The sequence below is a fragment of the Urocitellus parryii genome, chromosome 2 (assembly GCF_045843805.1).
Source record: "Urocitellus parryii isolate mUroPar1 chromosome 2, mUroPar1.hap1, whole genome shotgun sequence".
NCBI classification, from domain to species: domain Eukaryota; kingdom Metazoa; phylum Chordata; class Mammalia; order Rodentia; family Sciuridae; genus Urocitellus; species Urocitellus parryii.
In genome coordinates, this window is record NC_135532.1 from 151,243,239 (window position 1) to 151,270,716 (window position 27,478).

Below are 27,478 nucleotides of genomic sequence, written 5' to 3' on the forward strand. Positions count from 1 at the left end.
TTTTGGCAGAAATTGTCCTTTGACAACATGAAGTATCATTTTTTTCCCCCTCAAAGCCTTCTAAATGGTAAAGTTTAGCTGGATGAATGTCTCTAGTATCTACAACCAGGAGAAAAAAAGAAAAAAATGTGTTTCTCTCTGAAGGCTAGTAAAAAGTCTTTAGAAAACTGGTTTAGAATGGATTTGAACAGATCTTTTTTCTTACACTGCACAAAGCCTTTAATTCGTGACCATATCTTCAGGTGGGATCAGCCTACAGCAGATTCAGTTCCAATACAGGGGTTACAAGTCTTCAGTTGTAAAGCAGAAAGCAAAAGAGAGCTTTACATTTGATATTGCAGTCATCTCCATTTGTTAAGGTATTCTCAGCATCAGCTAATCCCATCCAACAGAGGTGAGGAAGCTGAAGTTTGGGGCTGGTTTAAATTAAGGATAAAGGTACCTCTTTTCGGTGACATATCTCTTTTTGGTGACATATTTATTGATATGTATTTACTTTATCATGCAGTGCAATTAAACTTGTTCACTGAGCCTAAAGCAAATTCTCAGTGAACTCTCTAATAGCTGGGGATTGGATTGGACACTCAGGTAAACATTTTGTTACCCTGATGAAACTGTTTTTTAAGATCACTTTGTAAAAGTTTCCTCTGATCTTTCTTGTGCCTACCACATGGTCTCCTTCCCTGTCATTTTTCCCTTTACATATTAGATCCTAATGAAAATGAAATTGTCTGGCTCCCAATCAGCCTGAGCATATTTCATTATTCACACTTCCCCTTACATAGCTGACTTCTGTTGATACTTCAAACTAAAATCAATGCCATCTTCTTCAGGAGGGCATTCCGAACCAGCTGGTCTAACTAGGTGAGCTTGGCTTTCTCTGCCACCTGAAAGCTCTCTGGATGGATCTTTCTATCAATGTGGGCCACGTTAATGTGTCTCCTCCTTGACTCAGATACACTTCAGAACAGACATAGGACCACTACTTCTCTCTCTTTTCTGATTCTGAGGATTGAACCCAGGGATGCTCTGCCACTGAGCTATATCCCTAGTCCTTTTTATTTTATTTTATTTTTTTATTTTGAGACAGGGTTTCACTAAGTTGCTGAGGCTGGTGTTGAATTTGTAGTCCTCCTGCCTTGGTCTTCCAGCCTCTGGGATTATATGCCTATACCACTTTGCCTATTTCTGGATGACTAATTTTTAAACCCTCAGTGCAATCTATTGTCCAGTAATTATTGAGTAATTAAGTAATTACTCATGGAGTGCATCAGTGAATATAATAGCTTTGTTGTTGTTGTTGTTGTTGTTGCCTTCTGTGACTTTCAGTTTACTGGAGAAATATACAAATGTTTTAAAAACAATATGACAATGTAAAATAAAGTGGCATACTTTTGATTTGTGATCAGGGGAATCTTTGGGAAAAGGAAATGAAACCTGAGACCTAATAGATGAGTAAAGTTACTTAATCAAGGCTTGGGGATAGAGGAGTGTTTCAAGCAGAAGAAAGCACTGTATAAAGATCTTGAGCATAAAGCTGTGTCATGATTTTTTAAATGCTCACAGTACTTTACTGAGGAGTAATGTATACCTAGTAAAATGCACCAATCTGAAGTAGTTTATACCATCTTAATGCAGTTTGAAATTTTAACATTCGTATACATTTATATTACCCCATCCAGAGGAAGATAGAGAACATTTTTATCTTCCCTCAAGTTTTTCTTGAGAAAATTCCACCCTAGGGGATAACCACTATTTGGACATCTATCACTCTATCACTCTGTGGGATGCTTTCAGACAACTGAAAGACACTCAGTGTAACAGATACAGGGAGTAGTGTGGTAGGAGAAGGAGTGAGAATGCAGTGCTGGACAGATGGCAGATCATGAAGAGCCTTGAGAACCTGGCTCAAGATGTGGACTTTGAACTCAGTGAAAAGAGTAACTGTTGGAGATCTGAGGGAGAAGTGGACATAACTGCATTAATGTGTTAACAACTGTACTAACCAAAATGGTTGAAAGTGGAGGTAAAAGAACCAGTTAGGAAGTTAATGTAATGTTCCAGGGGAAAGATAATGATAATGGGCCCAGGAATAGCAAGTAGATGGAGAAAAATCAATGAGTTTAAGATGTAGTTTAAAGCTTACAGATACTCAAAAAGCATTTTTTGAAATGAACTATACTATTTTAGGAAAGAATATCACTTAGAAATCATAGTTACACTGCAACAGTTAATGTTACTAAAGGGTATAGATATTCCCCCCCCAATTTAAATGCTATGTATTATTTTTATAGTGATAAAATGTATTCTTAACTAATTTATCTCATTTTTTTTACTCATAAAATGAATATTGCTTGAAATTTTACATAATACCCAGCCTAGTATTTGCCTTTTGTTTGGGAAAAAAAAATTCTGTCCTTTTCTTATGTATAATTACAATGAGTTTAAACCTATTACCAAACATAGAAATTTATGTACAAACTTATTTACAGCCTCAAAATATGACTCATTTTGCTGGCAAAAAAATGTATAGAGAAGAAATATTCCAAAGAAATATGATTTTGAACACTTCTACTGTTAAATTAGGGCTGAATTACTTAAGCAAATTAATTCTATGATAAAAATCTTGATGACATTTAATTATTTCTTAGTGAATTTCCTATCATTTGCCCAAAATATGTTTTATTTGTTTGGATTTCAACCAAGGTAAATTCTCCAAATAGTCAGTTCTTCTTTGTTTTCACATTTTGAAAAGCTGAAGCTTGCGTCAGCGTCTTTATTTAAAGGGAAAAGCAGAGTTAGAAGGTGGTGAGGTTACTGTACTGGGTTTCCTAGCATGCAGTAACAAAATACAACAAAGTTGACTTAAAATAATAGAAATTTATTGTTTCATGGGGTGGTTTACAACATTGGAAATTTATTGTCTCATAGTTCTGAAGGCCAGAAGCTCAATATCAAGGCAGGTCCCTGCTCCCTCTGGGAGTCTGGGAAGCATCCTTTCTTCACTTCTCAGCTTCTGGTGGTGTGCCAGGACCCTCCTGGGTGTGCCTTGCTTCTGGATGTATGGCTCCAACCCTGTCTTTACCTGGTGCTCTCTCTCTGCCTGGTCTCCTCATAGTAGTTCCTTTTATAATGACATCAGAGTTATTCAATTGGAGGCCCTCTCCACTCCAGTATGACCTTCTCTTCATTTCACTAATTAAACAACAACTCCATTTCCAAAAACAATCCGAACAAGGAGGGGTTAGAATTTCACTATAGTTTTGGGGGTGAGGATACAATTCAATTCGTAGACGTCACCAAACTGATAAAAGTGAAATCTTCAGCCGGTGAAGAATCCCAAACTCTCTATCATATGTGGAAAAATAATTAATGAAGTTATGGAAATCTTGTGTGTGTGTGTGTGTGTGTGTGTGTATGTGTGTGTGCGCGCGCATGTTCACTCACGCTTGTGCTCTATTCTACAGACCTGGGATAGCTCTTATTCTTGGAGTCACAGAGAACAATGCAAATTATGCTTTACATTTCCTGCCTACTTCATTCCTTTTTTTTTTTTTGGCATGCAAAATCATTAGAATTTTCTTAGAGCATGGTATGCATTTCTGTTCATAATATCAGCACCCTATTTCTCATCCCCTTTGTCTAATGTGATTTAATACAGGACAAATAAAAAGGAATTCCTCTAATTCCTCTGGATGGCTTTTGTTTTTACATTCTGGATGAGTTGTCAAATACCAAAGTGCCTAACAATTTGGTTTAGGGTGGATTTTAACTGCTTCTTTTTTCACTTGGGAAAATGCATCATTTGTACTGAATTTCATTTTAGACAGGTGATCTGAATAATTCAGTTACTCTAGTTCTGAATTTTCTCAGTAACCTGCTTTTTTTTTTTCCACTCAATTCTTTCAATAGTACTGGACAGACATTTAATGCACATCCACTGAACAGCAAGCACAAGGAAACAGAGGTGAACTATAATCCCTACACTCAAAAGGGCTCTCCTAAAATAGCCAAGTCAAAGACTATTTTTCCTGATCACTCTTCTAATAACTTGCACACTGGTTTACGATATGTTCAAGTTTAGAAATGAGTTAGACTAAGATGATAATAAATGTATCATGGTTTGAAAAATTTATTCGTGTACTCTACTGTGCTTTTTTATGTTTTTGTTTCAGCTGAAAGAGACATCAATGTCTACTGTGGAGTGCAGACTATCACGATGAAGATTAATTTTTGCACAGTACTTTTCTCGGGGTATTCTGAAACGGATCTGGCACTGAATGGAAGGCATGGGGATTCCCACTGCCGGGGGTTCGTCAACAACAACACCTTTCCAGCAGTGGTCATTTTCATCATCAATCTCAGCACCTTGGAGGGATGTGGAAACAACTTAGTGGTAAGATTAGTGTGACACTGTGTGCTAGGTCTAGGGTCATAAATTTTAAAAAATCTCACCATTTCATGAAATAATCAGAAGCCTAGTCTATCTTCCAAGAAAAAATTGTGATAAAACTGGACACATCACTTTCTTTTAACTTCGAAGCTTGCATTCCCAAGTATACAATTCTCCCTTTTAATATAGTTATGTTTATAGGGCCTTGAGGGTCTGAGGTCAGCTGTGCCTCTCTGAACATTATTCTTTGGAGTGAATGACAACCATGGGCATTTCTCTGAAGTTTTTCATTAGCTCTGTGCTTCATGGAAGTATGTGGTCATGCAGTGTTGCAGTGAGTTTGGCTGTGAACCACTTGGCCTATTGCTGGAGTGACCTTGTTCTGAATGATTAAAGATAAAATGAGGAATTTGAACTCTTCTTTTACTCTTCACTTTCATGTTCACCAGTGCTTTATGCAAGAGGGCTGCCAGTGTTGCTAGTGTGAAGTTCTTTCTTGTGTGGGACTGTCCTTAGCATTTCAAAATGTTTAGCATAGGCGCTCGCATTCTTACATGGAATGTTACTAGCACTCTTCTCAATCATTTTGCAATTCAAAAGAGTGCTTTGAGGTTTTCCATACCAAATGAGAACTAGCAGTCTACACCATTCATTTATTTGTTCATTTGTTGAACCAAAAATAGAATTGAATAAGGAATTATTTTTCCAGAGAATGAAAGTTAGTTGAAGTGAATGTATTGTGATGGGGGTATTAGTCACACTGAAATTAGGTTTGTACTATTTTTTTTTTACTTTTCTTGTTTAGATTATTGGTAAATCCTACCAAAGACAGAAACTGGGATGTAATGTGCATGACCACTTTGCCCACTAAAAAAGGAGGCCTTGGCTTTTACTCTTCACAATTATTGTTTGGGATTAAAAGGGAAGCCTTGGTTATTCTGAGGGTATGGTTTCTAAGATTTGGTGGGAGCTGGAAGACAGGGAATTTAATTGAATCTCCTTCTTTATCTTTTCCCAAAGGGCAGTTAGAATATTGTGCCCACGACGGCTTCCAAGCCTGCAGGTTGGGTATTGCTGACTCTTTTTATTAAAAACGTTTATTCATCTCTCTGAGTTGTGTGCAGAGAGGTTATGAAGTGGGCCTAAGGGAGAGAGAAGCAGGTTGATTATTGCATGTCTTGTCTCCTTGTGGAGGGAGGGAGCCCACTTGGAGACATGGAGACAGCAGCACTCCCCTCCTCCGACCACCCTCTAAAGCCTTTCCTAAGGATTCAAGTCACCTTGTCCAGCTGCCTAGAAAATAATCCAGGAGAAAAACCAGGAAAACTGTTTCTTTCTGGGTGTGCTTTCACATTGTTTTTAAGAGCTGAAGAATTCTGATATAAAAATTACTCTGTGTGTATGTGTTTGCAGACAGAATAGGTATACTTAGTGATCTAGGCCAACAGTGGGAAAAGAGGAAGTTTTGCTTATTTTTCATCTTAGATGTCACCAGCTTTGGAGTCTGTTCCAAAGGCACTCTTCCATGAGAAAAATTAAGTAGACTAGTAAATCACTGGATTAGAACAAAAATCTTTTCATTCACAAGCATTTTTGCCCCATGGATGAATTAGCTAGATGATTGCCTCAGATTTCCCACGTGCTGTAAGGTTCACACGTGAAGTTTATCTAACCTATTGCTGGAAATTAAGTATTGCAGGTATCAGTTAGAACTGGTGAAAATACTTCTTAAGTGCCCTATTGTATTTGTCATGGTGGGAGAAGAAACTATATCTAAAGTTCTCTGGTCTGAGGAAGATCAGAAATATTGATTATTCCTAAATTGCTGGTTCTTTGATTTTAGTAGGATTCTATAATAAAAAGAAGGTTGAGCAGTCCCAAGAAAATACACACAGAGAAAATATCTTCCTCTAACTACTGGAGTTCATTAACTCTTTCCCCAGAAGGGAATCAGAATCTCCATGAACCACAGAGGAAGAATGCTGGGAAGAGTAATCCTCAGAAAATGTGGGACTTTTTTTATGGGTTCAGAAATTATTTGTGAGGCCCACAGTGCTGGTGCTGGTTTGAAAATGTGAAAGTGAACAGGACCCAGATAGTCCTGCTCACAGAGAGCTCTGGGGATGTGGAAGGGTTCTGCCCAGTGATCAGGATGCTCAGGTGCTGTACCTGCTGCTGTGATAGAAATAAACCCTATAGGTGGGGGAGTCAGGGGCAGAGGATGTTAACCTGGGAAGATGAGATCTTGTGGAGTAAGGTATAGCACGGCCAAGTCGGGAGGGGAGAGGCAGTACAAGGCCTGTCCACAAAGGCCAGAGCAACAAGAGCTTGGGACAGGAGCAATATTGCTAAGAGTGGGAGCCTGCAGACAGGACACTAATGTGGAAACAGGGTACAGTTAATAGGGAGGACCATTCACACTATGCCAGAATGTCTTTTATTTACTCATTTTAGCTTTCTGGATATATAATCTTTTTCCTCTCTCATTAATAAAATATGAGTCAAGTGTCTGGCAAATATGAAGGTTTCATTTAGTTAAAAGATGTTTAATCACTTATAAATAGCATTATGTTGTATAATTTAAAAACCACAGCATGTTACAGTAGAACCAGAAGCTAGAAATGATTTCATCTAATGTTTCATCTGCATATCAAATGTATCACTTGTGATACATTTATATATAACCATTGAATCACTGAACTTGGTCTTCCATTCTCACAGGTGTCCACAATTCCTGGTGTCAGTGCTTATGGAAATGCAACTTCAGTACAAATAGGAAATATTTCAGGATATATTGATACTCCAGACCCACCAACAATCATCAGCTACCTACCTGGACTTCTTTACAAATTTAGCTGTAGCTATCCACTGGAATACCTGGTTAATAATACCCAGCTTGCTTCGTGAGTTCATGTTTTATTCTTGCTTTCTCATATTATCCTTGTGTTTGGGTCATTTTTTATTTTTGAAAGACTTATAAAGTTAGCAGGATTTGTTGAGAATAGCCAAACTCAAACGATGTAATGAAAGCCATATTAAGTCTGATATCCATCCACTGATCTGTCTGCCTGTCTTATATTTTCCTTGTTCCAGTTGCCTAAGATCCAGGGCTACTTGAATAGTTCTGACGGCTCTGTGGTGCCTCCAATATGTAGGGCATTTGGTTACCACATTATTGGTCCTACCTGTCCTTCTGCTATACGCTCTCACTCTTGGGTTCTGCTGCTCCAGATGACAGAGTCTCCATGACTTTTACAGAGGTGCACAGGCACCTGCAATTTTCCAAGAATGTGGCATGGCCTACAGACAAAGAAAAAATAATTAAGAAAAAAAAATTACTGATGTAGAAGGAAGCATCTCACACTCAGTCCTCCAACCCTCACACAGAACACATTCCTCAGCTTTACTATCCACAGAAATCCATTCATTTATTCAATCAATATTTATTATACATCTATTTGCTGATGCAGTGTTCTAGCCGTGAACAAGGTCAAGCAAAATTCCTGATCTCAGAAACTTCTAATGAAATTGATAAAAGTGCATTTGTATCAGATTCAAGTTCTATGAAATAGTTGTTTTTTCTTTTTCTTTTTTATTTTTGCAAAAAGTCTCATATACATAATGCAAAATATAAAAGATCAGTTTATAAATAGAAAAGATCATAAAGGACAATCTGTCCTTTACTTGGTCCTCTTTGCTTTTTGATTATCTTTTGATGATTTAAATGGTACACCTACTCCAGGCCTACTTAAAAGTATGTCAGACTTACTCTAAGATTTTCATTGCCTGAAATCTAGCATTCAGGTTTATAACTAAAACTTCTAATTTAAAATCCTACCATTGCTTTCCCTCTTCTAAATCTGTTTTAGGTCCTCAGCTGCTATTTCTGTGAGAGAGAACAATGGAACATTTGTCAGCACTTTGAACCTGCTCCTTTATAACGTAAGTTGATGGGTGAAGGATGTTATTTTGCTTTTCATTGTTTTGAGGAGCCATTTATGTGAATGGCTTTTATATAAAAATCTACTGAAAGTCATATTAACCCTACTATATTTTGGTAACATTTGCCCACCTTTACCTCTATTTTCATATATCTTAGTCATAAAGGTACAGTACAAATTCCATTACATTTTCTAAACATTGATAAATGATTTAAATTTTATATAATGAATGTGATTCTGTAATAGTTTATCCAAGTGTCTTTCTACATTTCTTTGTATATTTTTATTTATGTATATACCTGTGTGTATAGCCATGGTCAGGGTCAAGATTTGGGGAACAATATTTTTGTGATACAGATGTATGGAAAGTCTGAATGATACTTCTCTTGGAGACATACTTGGTGATGAATGTGTTAATATTTTCAATATGGGTTTTGGTGATGACAATTCTGTCACATTTGAAATAATTTGGATTGACGACACAGCATTGTCTAAACTTTTGTCATGTAAATATCGATAGTGGCAGCAAAATGTGAAAAATACATGGATTTCTATTTATAACTGTAACATTAATCCCCCAAATGTTATTTTCATGTTGATTAAAAATTTTTATTCATACATTTTAAATGCCTGATTTAAATATCAATTTTTCAATCTATCAACCAACATTTTTGTAAATTATGAATCTGATTTTTGCATTATTATTCATGTCATCATGGCACTGAGTTATAATTCATGCAACTGATTTAAAAGTCAGTGCTTTATACTTTGAATATAATGAGCTATAAATATTGTAGTAGGACATTTTCCAAAGGCATTTAAAAAAATAGTGTTTATAAGTTTGTATTCTGACACCACAGAGTTCTAAACAACAAATTAAAATGTGTTGGAATGAAGATTGCCTTTCTGTCATTTCTAAACTTTCCTCTGCAAAGAGAAGCTGCCAAGTTACTTGGTTCTATAATACTCAGTAAACATGTGCCCATATTCAATCCTGATATGGCCAAATATTTATTACTGTAGTGAGCAATATTTATGTAAATAACCTTAAATTGGAACATTTCTATTGTTTTATAAGTGTATTCTCTGAGGTAGAATTGAGGTAACTGGTTTGGATTCAATATTATTCATTATAATTGAGATCAAGATGAGAATTCCCAGTCTTTTAAAAAGTGGAACATACATCCACATGGCATTTAATGATATCCTTATATTCTGTGAAATTAAACTATCCTTTTACTAGAATAGCAGAATATCCAAATGTAGGAGTGTGGCTTCGAGGATAAGTTTATTAGAAATGGCATTGTAGCCCTATTGCTAACATGACATCAATTCAGAGTTCTCGGAATCTTGATGCTAATTAGAAGGCTATCATTCAATAATAACCTTCGTATTTTAAGTTTACGGTAAGAGGTAACCATTTTTTAAAATTTCAGATTATAAATGAAAAAGGTGGTGCCAAAATTCTCATTTTAATCAGTTTGCAATAAATTATTATTAATGGTTGAATTAAAAAAATAAATCAAACTTTAAGTTTTTACTAATTAGGTATTGAATAAAATTCAATAATTTCCAACAAACTAATTTAATTTTTTTAATTAATGGATTTTTAAAAAAGTAATTTTAGTCTTATGTAAATTTGTCCTTACACATAATTTTCTCTTTTGCTTATGTCTTGTGTTAGTGTGAAATATGTTACAATTAATGAACCAGTGGTGATGCATTATTGTTACCTAAAACCATAGTTTACATTTAATTTACTCTTCATGTTATATGTCATATGGATTTTGTCAATCATATAATGACATGTTCATTATTGCTGCTATCCTACAGAAGTGTTCTTCTGCCCCAAACTAGTTTTTTTTTTTAACAAAGTACCATCATAGTATTTTGCCATGTTGGAAGACATTAAAATATTAGCAATTCACAGTAGAGAAAAATTATAATTTTACTAATTTATCCCAAACCATATTTATTATTTCTTTGGAAAATAGCATTTAGTTATTTACCCTCAGGAATGATGAAAAGTTATATTACATCCTAAATACAGCACTCTTATTCTCTGTTTTGTTATTTGGAGAGGAAAAGTTGGATCCAATTTAGATGTAGCACAATTTTTTATTCTTATGTTTACTAGAATATAGTAAATTTACTCAGTAAAATTGTATTTACAAATAGTAATAATTTATTGTCAGTGAAATTTCCATATATTAAGGTGGTTTGAGTTGAACTGTGCTCTTATGTTTGTGCAAGGTAAAAATGATTGCTTCTCTTTTGAAATGGAAAGTAAGGATGTCTTGCATTTTGAAGTGCACCTAAATCTTAGTATTTTCTGAGTGGGTGGTGAAACAGCAAATATGAAATAGGGTTGTGATAATTATGGATAGTTTTTAAAAGTTTGAAAAAACTAAAATAGATACAATTGATTTTAGCAACTGTGTAGTACAAATAAGAGTAGATAACTAGACCTCTTAGGAGCAATTACTGGATAAAAAAGAAATTATGATTCATGATTAAACTACAATGGGATCACAAATCATTTGCAAATGGCTTCACAGTATATAACTTGTATAAAAGTAAGCATTCTTTGGGACAATATTGATAAAACATAAAATGAAGCAGCAGTCTAGTTAATGAAGTGCAGTTTACTTAGAGACTTTGAAAGAGGGAACCAGAAAGATATTAAATAAATATACCAACTATCTGACATCTTTAAAGGAATTGTCATCATTTATCACAGAAATATAGGAAATAATTAGAAATACAGAAAATAATATAGAATGTTAACCATTTATAAGTATAATATATAGTTCCTCGTTTATCTGGATTTATTTGGGAATGAAATGTTCTATATGAATACATTTTTTTTCAAAAGCAAAGCATACAAAGTATTGTTAACTTAATTTAAAAAATTCAAACTATGTTGCTCTTATCCCAGCCTTCTAAAGACAGTAAGCTTATATTTTTTCTTTTGCTGCAAAACAGCAATAAATTTAGAATTACTAAATTTGGGGAAAACAATTATTCTGTAACTGGAATGATTTGGCTGTTAAAATTTTGAGATTTTCATTTTTGCATTTTACAATTTTCTGTTTTTTGATTTTCAAATTATAGATGCCTCTTCTTAATGTCTAATGTACTGCTTTAATCTATTAAAGATTGGGAAGTGATATAAATAAACTCCCTAGGGTTGTCTAAAATAAAGGTAAATAAGTTAAAATAGGCCTTTTGATAAGTAATCACTAAGAACTTTGGTGCAGAAACTCTATGGCATGTATTTTGAACAACTCGGAGAATGTGTTGGTCTGTTTTCTGGTTTTCAATTAAATTTCAAATTGCCAGGTAAGTGAGTTGAGGAAAATGCAAGATTACCATAGGTTTAAGATCTACCAACCCAAAAGAAAGGGCTTAAATCAAAGCAGGTATAATTTAAATAAACTAAGCAGTAGCCTCTTTATAATCTAAAATAATGGAACACTAATTTGGATAAACTGAACATTGGCCATTGAATATTAAACAAACTGAATTAAGCCACTGTCAATTGGATATAATTTAAACACAATGGACATTAGCTATTAAACTATGGAAACAAAAAAAAAATTATGTATGGAAATCAACTTGTTACCTGAATATGGTTTAAGAGAACTTCTGCTAAGAATCAGAATTAAATGAATCCTTTTTGGAGGTTGTTGTATTGATTTACCTGTTCTTTTTTTCGTAACACTGTTTTAAGTGGTAAATGTGCTATTGTTGGGAAGCTAATGATACATTATTTATTACTTCATTATTAGGATTCAACCTACAGTCAGCAATTAATTATCCCAAGTATAGGATTACCTTTGAAAACCAAAGTGTTTGCAGCTGTTCAAGCCACTAATCTGGATGGAAGGTATTTTCAAACTTGTCTTTGTTGGCTAGAACATGTAAGTCTCCTGAGTCATAAAGTTAGCTTATTCATTTTTAAATTCAATTTAAACACTACTGTCATTGCCACACCATTTAGGCATGCTTATAAAAAGAAAGAGCAAATTACAAAGTCTAAGGGGTGACACTCATTTTATGTCATTAATTGGAAAATAACATACCTCCTTCCCATAAAGAAAGGAGGATATGACTGGAAGAGGGTGTGGGGAAATCTTAGGGGATGCTGGAATGTTCTATATTTTCATCAGAAAGATGATTAACCAGACAAACTATGACTATTTGTGAACACATTTGATTTGTATGCTTTTCCATATATATCTTACTATTTATCAACAAACAAAAGAACTATCCTCACAAGGATCTGGGCTGAAATTATATTAAACATCTGGTCAAAAAACGAAATTAGTTAGGTTTACTGTAATTCTTATAAAATTCAAAGTAATCAAAACTGAAAGGGAACTCAAAAGTTGAAGCTCTAATCTTGTCCTATAAAAATATAATCTGAAATGGTTTATTTGGGGCTTCTTGTGAGCTATTATTTAAACTGCATTCTGAAGAGATTGGTAAAATCTAGAAATTTGGTTCTTCTCTACCTTCTTTCTTTGTTTTTAATCATGAATATGTGTGATTTTTAAAAAAATTGTCTCACTGCATACAGGATGTTTTCCCCATATTAATGGTATTTGCTTCCCATTCCAGAGATGTTATGAAATAATGTACAAACTTAGTCCCACTCTGGCCTTGGGCAGGAGTATTTGCCTCATGGCTTTCTCGTACCAAGTGCCTATGGTAAATTCCCACTTCTACCCTACTGATTCTGACACATCATTTATGCAACAAACTCATTTGTTCTACTTGTTGATATAATATTCTTTGTCTTATGTTAGAGACAGTAACTTCTGGAAACAAAGTAACCTTGTTCATAGTGAAAAATGACATCTGTGTACCTGTGTAGTTCACTTTGGGGTTTCCTTCTTTCAGACTTTAACCATTTACTTGCCATGTTCTCTCTCTCTCTCTCTCTCTCTCTCTCTCTCTCTCTCTGTGTGTGTGTGTGTGTGTGTGTGTGTATGTGTGTGTGGCATTAGCCTCAACCTATTTTATGTGGGGATAACACTTAGTTTCATATTTTTAAATAGCTCAGTTTAGAAGAAAATTTTAATCAACAAGAAGCTTCTGCAATAAGAGATAACAAGTAATAACAAGTAATAAAAAATTATTCCATGGTTATGATAAGAAATTTGTTCATATTTATTTCCCTTAGATTAATATCCAACACTCAAAAGAGGATTTTGACTCTAGATTATGTTTGCCTCTCTCTGCAGATGGAATGTCTTAATGGATTATTGCTATACAACCCCATCAGGGAATCCAAACGATGACATTCGGTATGACCTCTTCCTTAGGTAGGTGTCTTAAATTGTGTATAGATACCAAAGATCTAGTTATAGATGATTGAAATGGAAAACCTAGGTCAGACAAACAAATTTCAGGATATTGTTTTAAGCTTCTGAATTTAAAGTTTTAGATTTTGGACTTTCAGTCCTTTAAAACTATAAGTATGAAAGTTGAGAACAGTTTTCAACACAAAATGCTGATAAAGCTATTGTTGGATGAGAATTTTAATTAAGTTAGGTCCACCCAAAATGTTTTATTCATGTTTAGGAGATATGGGAATATTTCAGTATCTTAGGAAAAGCATGGTTGGATATTATTTGCAATAAGAGAAAGGCAATGGGAGGGTGTTATTTATCTGCAGCTAGACCATCTCATCATATGTCAAAAGGAGAGCAAAATTAAAGTAGTGGTCTGGATAATTTAGATCCCCAAATGCTTTATCTCATTTATCAGTATTTAATATGAAAGTATATAATATAGCCTACCACTCCTTTTTTTTTTTATCAGAGCCAATAGCTTCATTTCCCAACAGACAGTGATAGAGTGAAAGTAATCTACATCTGGGGAAAGAGGACATTGATCATAAAGCCATTCAGTCATTCCAGTTCCCTTTCAGCATTTTTTATTTGACAGAAGAACAGGCTTGAGAGTTAAGCAATGTCTTCTAAGCATGCTTATAAAATGCAGTTGGCTCAGATCATTGCAGCTTATTGACACATGATGGGAGTAATATAATGAGAAACCAAAAGAATATGTTTTATTGCCTAATCAAGGTTAAGATGATGTTCAGAGGGTATGGTCAAACTGACACTCTTACATATCCTATTACTGGAAGAGTTGATATGGGCAAGAATTTTTTGGGAAAAAAATGTTAGTATGCATCAAAAGCATTAAAGGATTTCATATTGTTTGGATCTATTTTTTATATTTTATAATATTTATGATGTTCTCACCTATCAGTGTTATTTAAGATAGTAAAAAATGGGAATTAACTGTATATTCAGCAATAAGAAAACAGCTAAGAGAATTATGGAGAACTAGCAAATTGAAAGTTCATGCAGGTACTACAATCATATAGTTATTTATTAAATGGAAAAAGATAGTTGGTCCTACTTTATTTACCCTTTCTCTTTTCATCTTCTTGATACTTCTATCCTTGGTAATATATAATTCCTTAAAATTTAAATGTATTAAAATAGGAAGGGGAAGAATTGGCACATGCAATTACATATATAGTAGGCTTTATTTAGATGATAGAAAAGACTGTAAGGAAAAACACTGAACAGTTCATAGTGGTTATTTATAAATGGTAGAATTATGCATCATTTGGTTTCCAAAGTTTCTACAATAATTAAATATTGATAATATGGAATATGGTATGAAAAGTATGAATTTAGCATGAATATTATGAATATGGTGGTAGCTTATCCCTGAATCTTCTAAAAACACACAAACAAAACTTCCCAAATGTCATTTTTAGTGAATCTAAGAAAGAAAAACCTGCAAAATTTGCATTAATATTGATAAAAAGCAGTAAAGATGAGGAGAAAATGGTGCCTAGAACCTCAGTGTTCATAAAGTGGCAGATTTCACAAAGTGGCAGCAAATGTGCCCTTGTAAAGGTAAGGGGACCACTTGAGACGTCAGGGTCCTACCTATGGGGGCAAGGATGGTTACTGAACCTGGGGAACACAGGGCTGATGGCAGAGCCTCTGAAATGAAAAATTCAGCTATGCAGTTTCTACAGTGTGGACAGTTTATCTGTCATAGTGAAATAATTCTTTAATTTGGGGAACCCTGAGGAAGGCCACTCCCATTCCATGTTTTCTTAGGAATCCTTTGAAAATAGCAGGTCCAGAGACATCCAAATCTTTCAAATACAACTGTTAAACAAATACAGCCATTTCCTACAGTATTTCAATGTAATACAAAAAAATGTTGAAAATGGCAGAAAAGAATTAAATTCACCAGAAACAAACAAAAACACAGTCAGCAAATACATAAGATTTGGAATTTAACATTCCTACATTATTTTTTTTAAATAATCAAAAATTAATCATCTCACAGATTTTTTTTTTTTGCTGAGAAGAAACTTTTTAGTTTGAATCCATCCCATTTATTGATTCTTGATTTTAATTTTTGTGCCAAAGGAGTTTTATTAAGGAAGTTGGGGCCTAATCCCACATGATGGAGATTAGGGACTACTTTTTTTTTTCTATTAGATGCAGAGTCTCTGGTTTTATTCTTAGGTCCTTGGTCCATTTTGATTTGAGTTTTGTGCATGATGAAAGGTAGGGATTTAATTTCATTTTGTTGCATATGGATTTACAGTTGTGAGAGAAATAGCCTACATCTTGGGAGCAAATCTTTACCCCTCACACATCAGATAAAGCATTAATATCTAGGGTATATAAAGAACTCAAAAAGCTAAACACCGAAAACCATAAATAACCCAATCAATAAATGGGCCAAGGACCTAAACAGACATTTCTTGGAAGATTATATATAATCAATCAACAAATGTTTGAAAAAATGTTCATCATCGCTAGCAATTAGAGAAATGCAAATCAAAACTACTCTAAAATTTCATCTCACTCCAGTCAGAATGGCAGCTATTATGAATACAAACAATAATAAGTGTTGATGAGGATGTGGGGAAAAAGGTACACTCATACACTGCTGGTGGGACTGCAAATTGGTGCAGCCAATAGGGAAAGCATTATACAGATTTCTTGGAAAATTGGGAATGGAACCATCATTTGACCCAATTATCACTCTCCTCAGTCTATACCCAAAGGACTTACAAACAGCATACTACAGGGACACAGCCACATCAATGTTTATAGCAGCACAATTCACAATAGCTAAAGTATGGAACCAACTTAGATGCCCTTCAATAGATGAATGGATAAAAAAATTGTGGCATATATATACAATGGAATATTACTCAGCAATAAAAGTGAATAAAATCATGGCATTTGCAGGTAAATGGATGGAGTTAGAGAAGATAGTGCAAAATGAAGTTAGCCAATCCCAAAAAACCCAAATGCTAAATGTTTTCTTTGATATAAGGAGGCTTATTCATAGTGGGATAGGGATAGGGAGCAGGGGAGGTTTAGACAATCTCTATATAAGACAGAGAGGTTGTAGGGGAAGGGAATGGGCATGGAGTTAGAAATTATGGTGGAATGTGATGGACATCATTATCCAAAGTGCATGTATGAAGACATGGATTGGTGTGAATATACTTTGTATACAACCAAATATATGAAAAATGGTGCTCTATATGTATAATATGAATTGTAATGCATTCCACTGTCATATAAATAAAAAATAAAAATAAATAAATAAATAAGTAATCATACTTATTAAGATAGAATTATAAGAACTCAGGTAAGTAAAAGGACAGAAAATGGTAAAATCATAAACATCTAAAAAGGAAATTTGGATAACCTAAGATGGAAATAGAAAAAATAAGTACATTATAGAAAAGAAGACACAATTAGAAAATATTCAAGGGAGCACAGATAAGTAGAATGCACAGCATAAAGCACAGAAGGTGAAAGTATGAAATACAAATAAAAGGGAACAAATATCAAGGATAATATAAAATGAATTAAATTACAAAACATACAAATAATAGGTAGGTCAAGAAAATTCCATATATGTGTAGTGTGCATAATTAGAATTCCTCCTAAAAAAGCCAAAATAGTAGAACAAATTATATGTAATAAATTTGTCATATATAATTCAGGAATAGTTATTATTAGTTATAATTCAGGAATTGTTTCCTAAATTAAAAGAAAACTTACATTGATATAGTGAAAATATGCTCTGGGTGAAATCAAAACTTTCATAAAGTGTAAGCTAGGGGAAATTGAGAAAGACATAGTAAGAAACACAATAAAATTTAATCTACCTCTCAAGAAACTTATTATGATGGCCTCAAATTAAGTGTGGAGAGAGAAGATCTTAATGACATTACCAATAACTTCTATGTTGAGAGGTAGTAAATTAAAAAAAAATACTAGAAAATAGATGTCCTTACCACTTGGAAGTCTGAAAACTCATAACTAAGACATAATAAAAAATGGAAATAAATTAAGAAAATGTAGATTCTTTGAAAAAGCAAATTAAGTAGAATCCTAAGCTAATGTGATCAAGGAACCAAAGAATAAGTGGCAGGTATATAATAGAAAAATACCAGTGGAGGATCAACATGAAAATGAGGAGGGTGTGGTCCTTTCAGATGTCCTGATTAGAAACACCTTTAGAATTATTAATGGAATGTGATATTAGATAAGAATGGACATGCACACAAATACTACAAAACAGTGAAAGAACAAATCTCAAAACATGCGAGGGATTTAGTCTCTGATAGAGGGTACCACAGATTAGTGGGATAGACAAGGAATTTTGAAAGGGCTTTGGACAATTGATAACCATGAGAGAAACAATAGTATCGGATCTATATTTTGCTCAATATAACATGATGAACTCTAAATAGATTGTTAATTCAAATGTCAAAATACAGTTTTTAAAATAATAGAATAAAGGAAGCCTGCAAAATACCTCTAAAACTTTGAAGTAAAGCCAAACAAAAAAGTAAACCAACTTTGAATTTATTAACAAGTCAGCAGTCACTCTTCCTATTGCATAAAGAATGTATAAGAATCAGAAATACAGTGGCCAGCACCAGAATGTGGGCAAAGGATAAAAACAGTTTTCATGTAAAGGGACAAAATGGCTCTAATATTTATGAAAAGACACAAAAACTCATTCACATCTAGAAAAATGCAAGTCAAAATTATATGTGATAGTTTTGTTTCACTATCAAATAGAAATCCAAACTGGTAGCCATACGCTTTGCTGATGAAGCACTGAAGAAATTAAGATTGTTTTCATAAATTGCTGCTGAAGTCCAAAATGATATAACATTTATAGAGGACACTGTGGCAATATCTCTTAAATGGTCTTAGAAATGTATTTAATAGATAACATTTTACACATGTTCAAAATAATGTATTTCAAGGCTTTTCATTATTTATTTGTTTTTAAAGAGAAAATTATTTTAAAAATGCAATAACCTAAATAGGGAACTAATTAAATAGTTCCTAGCATATGTACATGCTGGAATAGTATACAACTATGTAATAGGAATGAGTTGGCTCTCTAAATATTAATATGGAAAGAGCCCTAAGGTACAGGACTAAATTAAAAAAGAAAAACTATCATTTGTTTAAGGAGGTGGAAACAATAAGAATATATTCTTGTGTTTCTGTTTCATATAGCCTGAAAATCTGCAAAAATAAACAGTTATGTCTGTAAGGCTTTTTTAAAAATATGGTATGATGGGATGTTTGAGCAGTGCAAAGATGGGGGGGGATGACTTTACTATTTACATTTTATATTAGTTGGTTATTTTAATGTTATGGAAGTATAATCTTCCTAAAATTTGGTATATTTAAATTTATGATCCAGGTTACTCTTGTCACAAGTATTGAATTAGCTTATGCTTTTATTAAATATCTATAAAATGGCATGGTTCTGTTAGTGCATAATGTTTTGGGGTACTTTTCATACTACAAAGACTAATTTACAAGTCTCAGTAGATTGGTACCTCGTCACAGTGATGTCCTCTTTTCACACTCCCTGTATTATAGCTGTGACAAAGATCCTCAGACCACCGTCATTGAAAATGGCAGAAGCCAGCGTGGCCGGTTTTCCTTTGAGGTGTTCCGATTTGTGAAACACAAGAATCAGAAAATGTCCACTGTCTTCCTGCACTGCGTTACCAAGCTCTGTAGAGCCGATGACTGCCCCTTTCTGATGCCAGTAGGTTTTGAAGCAACTTCATTCTGAATTGTTGGATTAATCTAGGCTGAAAGGTTATCATGTGGCAGGATTGAATCTCTGTGTAGCAAGTGGACATGCATTTGGTCTAATGGATTAAAGTAGGATTTATACATCCATCCAGCAAAGATCTATTGAATGTCTACTTTGTGCCAAACATTATACAGGAAATACAGGGATAAAGCATTTATGAAATCTTAATTCACTTAGCATATCTTTTAGGACCATGAGATAGAAAAAGCAAGAAAGCAGACAAATATGGGTCTCAGTAAGAGGCAGTACTCATCACTGTGACAAGACTGAGAGACAAGATTAGAAGGTCTGGTGGAGGAGATGAGCCCTAGATATGACTCTGAAGATGGATGAACCCCAGAGAGGCAAAGTCAGAGACCCTCCATAGGAAAGGAGGCTCCATATGAAAGCCACACACACTAAAACAGGGCAAGCCACCATTAAAATATAGATCCAGTTGCAAGTGAGTTAAAAAAAAAATCTAAAATTCTCTTCTGATAGGCCCCCTAGGGTTAAAGCAATATTGGGGAGAAAAATGCAGGTAATTTTTTTAATTCAAAGTAACTTTAATATGTTTATATTTATGCTCAGTTCATGCATAAATAGGAAGCTATTTCTTTATGCACATTGATCTCTTTGGTCTCACCTAATTGTATCGGATGGAGGTAAATGGAGAGTCTGCATTACCTTGGGTCTGTGCTCACCAACATTTTAGGGAAGAATTTATTAAAGGCTTGAGAGAGATAAAAGTTAAAAAGTCTGATAAACACAGCTCTTTTTTTCAGGAGAGCCATTGAGCTATGTAAATTAATGAGGCAGCGTACAATTGCTGGGGAAGGAAATCAGAAATGTGGCCCAAGCCAGGATAAGAAACACTGTAGCAGTTATATACAAAGTAATTAAATAAATGCACAGAAGGAAATGAATAAAATTAAACATGTGGTATCTCTTCCAAAAGAATCTGCTTTCCAAATGGCCATAAAGAAACAATTTTGTGCTAGTGTGGAAATTCATTTTACTTCCTTTCATTTGTTTTCATTAACAACTCAGATTTGTGGCCACAGAGAAAGGAGAGATGCTGGGAGGAAGACAACCTGGAGCCCCCAGAGCACTTCAGGCAACGCAGTCCTCTCCGCTGGTCCCATCATTACCCGGAGTGGTAGGAGAGCACTTCCTTTCCTATGTAGTAATAGACCGTTTCTAAAATGGCTCTGTACTTGGCTTCTAAGGAGAACTCAAAGTGGTTCCTAAACAGCACTAATTAACTGGGAGACAAGATAAACTGCTAAGCAGCTTTAATTTCACAGTAGTTTCATGTTTACTCAGCTTTCACACAAAGGACAATATTGTCCTCCCTAAGTTTTTCCCTTCATATTCATTCTCTCCCTCTCTCTTTCCCTCTCCCTCTTCCTCCCCTCTCATCCCTCTCCCTCTGAATCTGTCCTACCCACCCTGTCCTGCGTGATCCATGACCTCACCTACATGGACTGCACCCACTGGCCCCTTACCATCTGGTTTCTGGTTGGGGTTCTAGAAGTGCTGTCAGCAGGTGGGTGGGCCTAGAAATGTGAAGTCCACACTGATTCTGTTAGGTCACTTCTTCTACAAAACTGCTCCCTCTGGGTTTTGCAAACCCTTCCCTTGACTCACACTCCAGGGAACTTGACTTTCTCTGTGTCTGCTCTATATCTTTGTAAACAGTCCCACTAAACACTCCTTATATTGCCCAGCTTGAGTTCTGTCTGTTTCCCTGCAGGATCCCATATATGATATACCTCACCCAGTGCACTAGTTTATTCTCATGAGTTTCTCTGAGGGAGAGGGCACAACTCTTGTATGCAGCATACATCCTCATGTGTATAGGTATTTGCACACATATCCTTACACTTTCAGCAAAGGCATATAGATTTAAGTCAGTGTGAAACCAGCCACAGCCAGATAGTTTGGATAAAATAGATGTATGGAAACAACACTGAAGTTGAAAAAACTGGTTCTGGTTCTAGCTCTGCACCCCCCCACACCCCCGCCTGCCCCATGTGTCTTAGAATTTTACTTCCTTTCTCTGGGCAAATAATAAAAAGTAGGCATCAAAGATTCATTCTACTTCAGTGGTTCCAAATTTGTCTAAAAATGGACTAATTCTGGTTCAGATTATATGCTGATAATGTGTTCTCCATTTTATATTTGCTGTACGACTGATGCTGTTTCAGTGAGATTTTCTTTTCCTTTTCCCTTATGCTGCCCACCTCACAGTAAAAAGAAAGTTTGCCCCCAATCGGCAAATAATTAAGAAAGAAGTGGATTTGGCCTAAAAAAGCTCAGGCAGTTTCTTTAATTATTCACTTCACTGTGTTTGTGTAGACATAACCTTATTTAAAAAGAAACTAATAAGCCTTTAAATAATGCAGAAGTATATTAAATTTGAAATTTTGAACTTAGTCCCTTCTCTCTGAGGGTTTGGTGTATGCTTTGAATGACTTGAAAATGACTGTTTTGGGGTTTGTTAAAGACCCAATTCTTATCTCTATCTAGCTGTAAGAAATTGTTCATAAAACTACATTGAATGAAAACTCAGTTCTTATTTCCAATAATTAGGAATGCTTTGAGGCAGGCAAAATAAAGAATATTTATATTGATGTGGAGAATAACTAGAGTCAATTTGCTAATGAGAAAAGAACCTTGAAAGCGACATGTTTTCTGTTCAGCTTGAATAGATGGCTTTTCCTTTTGCTAGCTTCTTATCTGGAACAAATTTAAGTGTTACAAAATTTGAATAATTTGTTAGTATAAGATAATTCTTAGAAAGGCTCCCCAAAATTCTAAGACTCCCAAATCCCATAAAGTTTATTGAGTAGAAATCTTTAATTCCAGCATAGCTAACCCACCATTCTGTTTTGTAGAGTTCACTTGTCTTGTGTCCACCTGCCAGAACAGCTATGCTAAAACCTCAAAGAGCTAGCACGATTCCTCCAACATCCTGCTTGGATTTCTTGCTTTCCAGCTTCTCACCTGTCTCCACCACAAGGTTGTCACCTGTTCACCAACACACTACTGTTACCTCTGAGTCCCCTCAGTTTTTTCCACTGGCAAAGCACCCAAAGGATCATGTTAAAGCCTTCTGGATCCCCTTGTGTCTTCCTTCAGTCTCCTTGGATTTATTTTTTATTAATTTGGTAAATAACAGTATATTGGTGTTATGATTTGAATGAGGTGTCCCCCAAGAGCTCATGCGTCAGTGCAGGAATATTTGCAAATGAAATTATTGGATTGTGAGAGCTGTAACCTCACATCATAGTCCATCATAATCTGAATGAATGGACTTGGTGGTAACTGTAGGCAGATGGGGAGTGGCTGGAGGGAGTGGGTCACTGGAGGTGTGCCCTGGAAAGGTTCATTGTCCTGGTGGTCCCATTACTCCTCTTGCTCTCTGTTTTCCTGGCTGCTGTGAATGAGGCCAGGGCCTTTCCTCCATGCCTGTCCATCATGATGTGCTACCTCATCTTGGGCCCAGAGCAGTGTAGTTGGCCATCTATGGCCTGAGACCTCTGAAACCATGAGCCTCAAAATAAATTTTCCTCCTTTTACTTGTTCTTATTAGTTATTTTGGTCATAGCAACTAAGCTGATTGAAACAGATGCTCTTCACTTTTGATGATCACTGTGGATTCACTGCTTAGAGGTCCATACACAACAGTGTTTATATTGTAAATCTATGGATATAATTGGATACAATTATGGACTGTATAATATCCATGCAGTTCTTTTTTTTCTAACTTGCATAAGAACATAGAATTCAGAATGTCCATCCACAGGCAAATCCTGTGTAAACTTAATGTTCATCTAATGACCAAGGTTACCCTCTTTGCTTTCTCTCACTGTATTTTTAGCTTAAGTCAGCTAGAATTTATCTCTCCAGGTCCTATGGCCAATTTCACATGGACAAGTCCAATTTCAGGCTTGATTTGCTCTCTTCAAATATCTCTAATACTTAAAAGTTTTGCTCTATTTACTCATCGAACCACGCCTTTCCCCTAGATACTGACTGAGGTCAAGTTTTCTAAGTTGTTAAGCCTTAGAACTCCTGTTTTTTTTGTTTTTTTTTTTTTAATGCAATCAAATCTACTTTGGTTATTTTTACCCAACAGTGTTAATACTCTTTTTAGTTTATTAAGAAAAATTCACATTTTTTAAAAAGCAAAAATTTCTGTAGTGTTCTTATTTAAATTCCAAAATATTAAAACAAACAGATTAAGTATAAAAATGCCTACTGAGTACAATTCTGATATAAACATTCAGAAAAAATAATACCTAATTATTTTTCAACATATATACCTGTGGAGAAGTCCAAACCAAATTCTTGTAGAACTGGTATCATTGAGTTTATGGGTAATTAATAATTCATATGAAGCCAGGTGTGGTGGCCCATGCCTGTAATCCCAGCAATGTGAAAGTTGATGCAAGAAGATCCAAGTTTGAGGCCAGCCTGGGCAGTTTAGCAAGACTGTCAAAATTAAAAAAAAAAAATTAAAAGGTCTGGGAAATGTAACTAAGTGGTAGAGTGCCCCCAGGTTTCATCCCCCTTAACATACACACACACACATTCCTACACACACACACACACACACACACACACACATTCACACACACACACACACTCACATAGATAAATAAATAAATAGATAGATAGATAAACAAATAAATAAAATTTATATGAGCATAAGTTCAGGGATTTTTTACTTAAAATAGATGGTTCATTTTACTACATAGGTAATTAAAAGATTTAAAACAAATAGTTTGCTAGAGATTAGAAGGGAGTGATATTTATTGTATTTTTCATTTATCTTAACTTTTTATATGAGAACAGAGAATGACACTTTGCCATATCTGGCTTTCCAACAACTATGGCATTGCTGCGATTGCTTTTCTCCTGTGAATCCTCAGATAGTATTCTTTGAAGAGCTTATTAAGCTTAGTATTCCCATCTGTTCTAATTCCAGAAGCCTTCCTGTGCTCCTTTTAGCATATATGCACTTGGCAAGACTAAGTAGGTATGAGAGAAAACTGAAGAGTGTAGTGACAAGAGGCTCCTAGGCAATGTCTACCTACCCTTTCTGGGCTGGACATGTCTCTTATTATGATGATGAAAACATTTGAGAATGTCTGAAACAGCAACCAGATGTAACAATTCCCTATGTCCGAATACAATTTCAAACCATATTCTAATACTACATTATTTGATTTTGACCATCTGCCAGTGGTTGGATGCTTTTAGTTTTTCACTTGTGAAACCTGAAGCCAGTGTGCTCATTTGACCTGTCCCAGCACACAGGAAGATTTTGTCCAAAGCATAGTCCTCGTGGGTGACATCTAGGCTATTGTTCCTATAGATGTTGACAGTAATTTGTGGAGTAGAGGAGACAGTCTGACTAGTATTAACCTCAGGATGTAGAAAACATTAGGGGACCCTGTCCAAAACACTTTTTTTCTTATTTGAGACTCTTAGTAGAGAGGTGCTTTCTATTCTTTAATAACAACATTTTAAAAATAATTAAGTGAGATTTATTTTTAAAAAAGAAGAAAACTTTTAAAACAGAAATTTGGGGCATTATATAGTCTCTCCTGTTCAAGTGAAGCAGCTTATCTTGTGAAAAGAACATATAAATTTGTTGGATGAATTGATCATAGTTCATTCATTCCATATATTTCCATGAGAAGAAAGGTCTCTATAAAGTAGTGTTGGTTGGAGGTTAAGACCTTCCTGAGGGTGTCCTATAATGAATATATGTGTTATTTTTCTATTTTATCCTATTGCAAAGCAGTGTACCATTCTAAAATATCCTATGAATGAGTGCCATATTAATTTTGTACACTGTGCTTCAAGATCAGACAGCAGAACTATCATTTCTGCCAAGATTCATGTATCTGAAAAGAAATTGCATTGTAGTTTTATAAATATCTCACCAGGTTATCCCATTAATTACTTCAAATACTAATCCTGGAGTTTATAGCTTGAGGTGTTGTTTTCCATAATCAAAGATATTTTCTACAATTGGCCAATTTACATTATTTTTTAAAAAGGACTAAAATGAAGCTTTAACTTAACATATGTTTGCTTTGCCATAGACACTGTGACAGATGGAAGTCTCTTCATCTGTAAAATGGGGGTAGCAATAACATCTAAGCCTTATGGCTATCATGAGGATTAACTGTGATGACATGTGAAGTAGCATTTTATAAAATGTGTGGCATTACATATGCATTAATTGTGATAATATTTATACTTCAGAAATAAACAATCAGCTGCACACATTTTGTGGTTCAAATAACACACACAGACGCATATACACCCACATGTTAACACAAATATGAAATTAACTGGTTATATAAGCTCAAGGGTTAATAACAAAATGATTACAAATTGGACTACAAATATCAAGAAACCAAATGAAAGCGTTCATTGCATCTATTATGATGTTTGCCAAGGAAAAATGAAAAATCAACAACTTCAATCTTGTACTTAGCAGATGCAAATAAAACTACAACTTGAGCTCAGGAGTCATGTTTTCCTTTCATTTAGTTATTAAGTGTGAATTTATATTCTTGGAACTTAAAATGATGTTTTTGCAGATAATGTTGGGCAAATTGGCAATACTTAAAACAGAGTGACACTAAATAATGAATATTTCCCTATAACAGAATAACAAATGGCAGGTTATAGGGCCATAAAAAATGTAATAGCTGTTAACGGTTACTGCCCCCACTAACCTGAGTGGAAAGATAATGATGAAACAAAGTTGGCAGGAAAGAATACAACACAATATATTTTGCGATTATATTTGTATACGAAGGGCAATGGCAGGCTATGGGCTCAGGGAATAGACTGATGATGAAATGTAAAACATTTGGAACAGAAAATGGAAATGCAGAATGGTTTAAGGAGGGCTTTCATTTGTACCTTTCTGGTGCAGCCTGTGAGTGGAGGTCAAGGGAGATGTAGGTAAAAAGTTTTTATGGAGTCAGAATTAACAAAAGTAGATATTCAAAGAGACTTTGTCACTTCTCTTTCCCTTTTTCCCCCCCTCAGATGAGACTCCAACCAACAATTCACAGCTTGGTAAGATAATTAACATGTATTATAAACAAAAGGGCTATGTTTTAATTTTTTTGTGCAAAGTTACAAAACTGTAAGCTACTAAATGTAATGAGCTTTAGTTTTACAGGTTTGCTATATTTTACGTGACATTTGACTGAGGAGTTTTGAACTCATATGTGATCTGCTGGTCAATTTTAATAGCATTTTATAGTTTTGGGGGGTGTTCTTGATGGTGATATCAGCCTCTAACCCATGCAATTCTTTGGGAATTGGGTTGAATTATAGCCAAATAGATTAGAGCATAATCTAGTGTCCTGCTATTATTGTACAAGATGTTGGTGGCAGATGTTTTGCAGGTATGGATTGAGGGAACGTGAGATAGATGATATGGGGCCTCTGCAACTGTTTGTTGTTACTTGCAGGCTCCCGGGATGTGCCTCCCTTCCAGCTGAACACCGTCACCAGTGCGCTGATATCAGGAATCGTCATTCTGGGAGTCATGAGTTTTTCCCTTCTCCTGTGCTCACTGACCCTTCTACACAGAAAGGGACCCACCAGTTTGGTGTTGAATGGCATAAGAAACCCAGTCTTTGAGTAAACATGACAGGTGCAACTCTGGGAAAGCTTCACTGACTATGGTGTGTGTCTGCAGTCAGTGTTCTTCTGAGTTGAATGACAGCCAGCACTTGATATTTGTAGATGTGATAGATTACATAGTGTAGCTTACCAGCATGATGATAGTGAAATAATTTTTATTATATTTCTATTGTCACTTATAAACATGGTCAACCCTATTTTTATGGCACCAATGGACATAATGACAATAATTTTTAAATATTCAAAACTTAAATCTCACAGTATCAGT

At 34.9% G+C, this 27,478-nt stretch overlaps 1 protein-coding gene across 1 annotated transcript in view; it reads left to right on the forward strand.

Annotated features, from left to right (window-relative positions):
• Window positions 1-27,211, forward strand: part of Zpld1 (zona pellucida like domain containing 1) — a 37,209-nt gene extending 9,998 nt beyond the window's left edge. The window contains exons 2-10 of the mRNA XM_026403558.1: window positions 4,176-4,396; window positions 7,115-7,296; window positions 8,263-8,335; window positions 12,126-12,223; window positions 13,584-13,664; window positions 19,320-19,491; window positions 20,572-20,680; window positions 26,605-26,634; window positions 27,036-27,211. Coding sequence (XP_026259343.1) covers window positions 4,176-4,396; window positions 7,115-7,296; window positions 8,263-8,335; window positions 12,126-12,223; window positions 13,584-13,664; window positions 19,320-19,491; window positions 20,572-20,680; window positions 26,605-26,634; window positions 27,036-27,211 — 1,142 coding nt within the window. The remainder of the gene's footprint in view (window positions 1-4,175; window positions 4,397-7,114; window positions 7,297-8,262; window positions 8,336-12,125; window positions 12,224-13,583; window positions 13,665-19,319; window positions 19,492-20,571; window positions 20,681-26,604; window positions 26,635-27,035) is intronic.
• The last annotated feature ends 267 nt before the right edge of the window (window positions 27,212-27,478 follow it).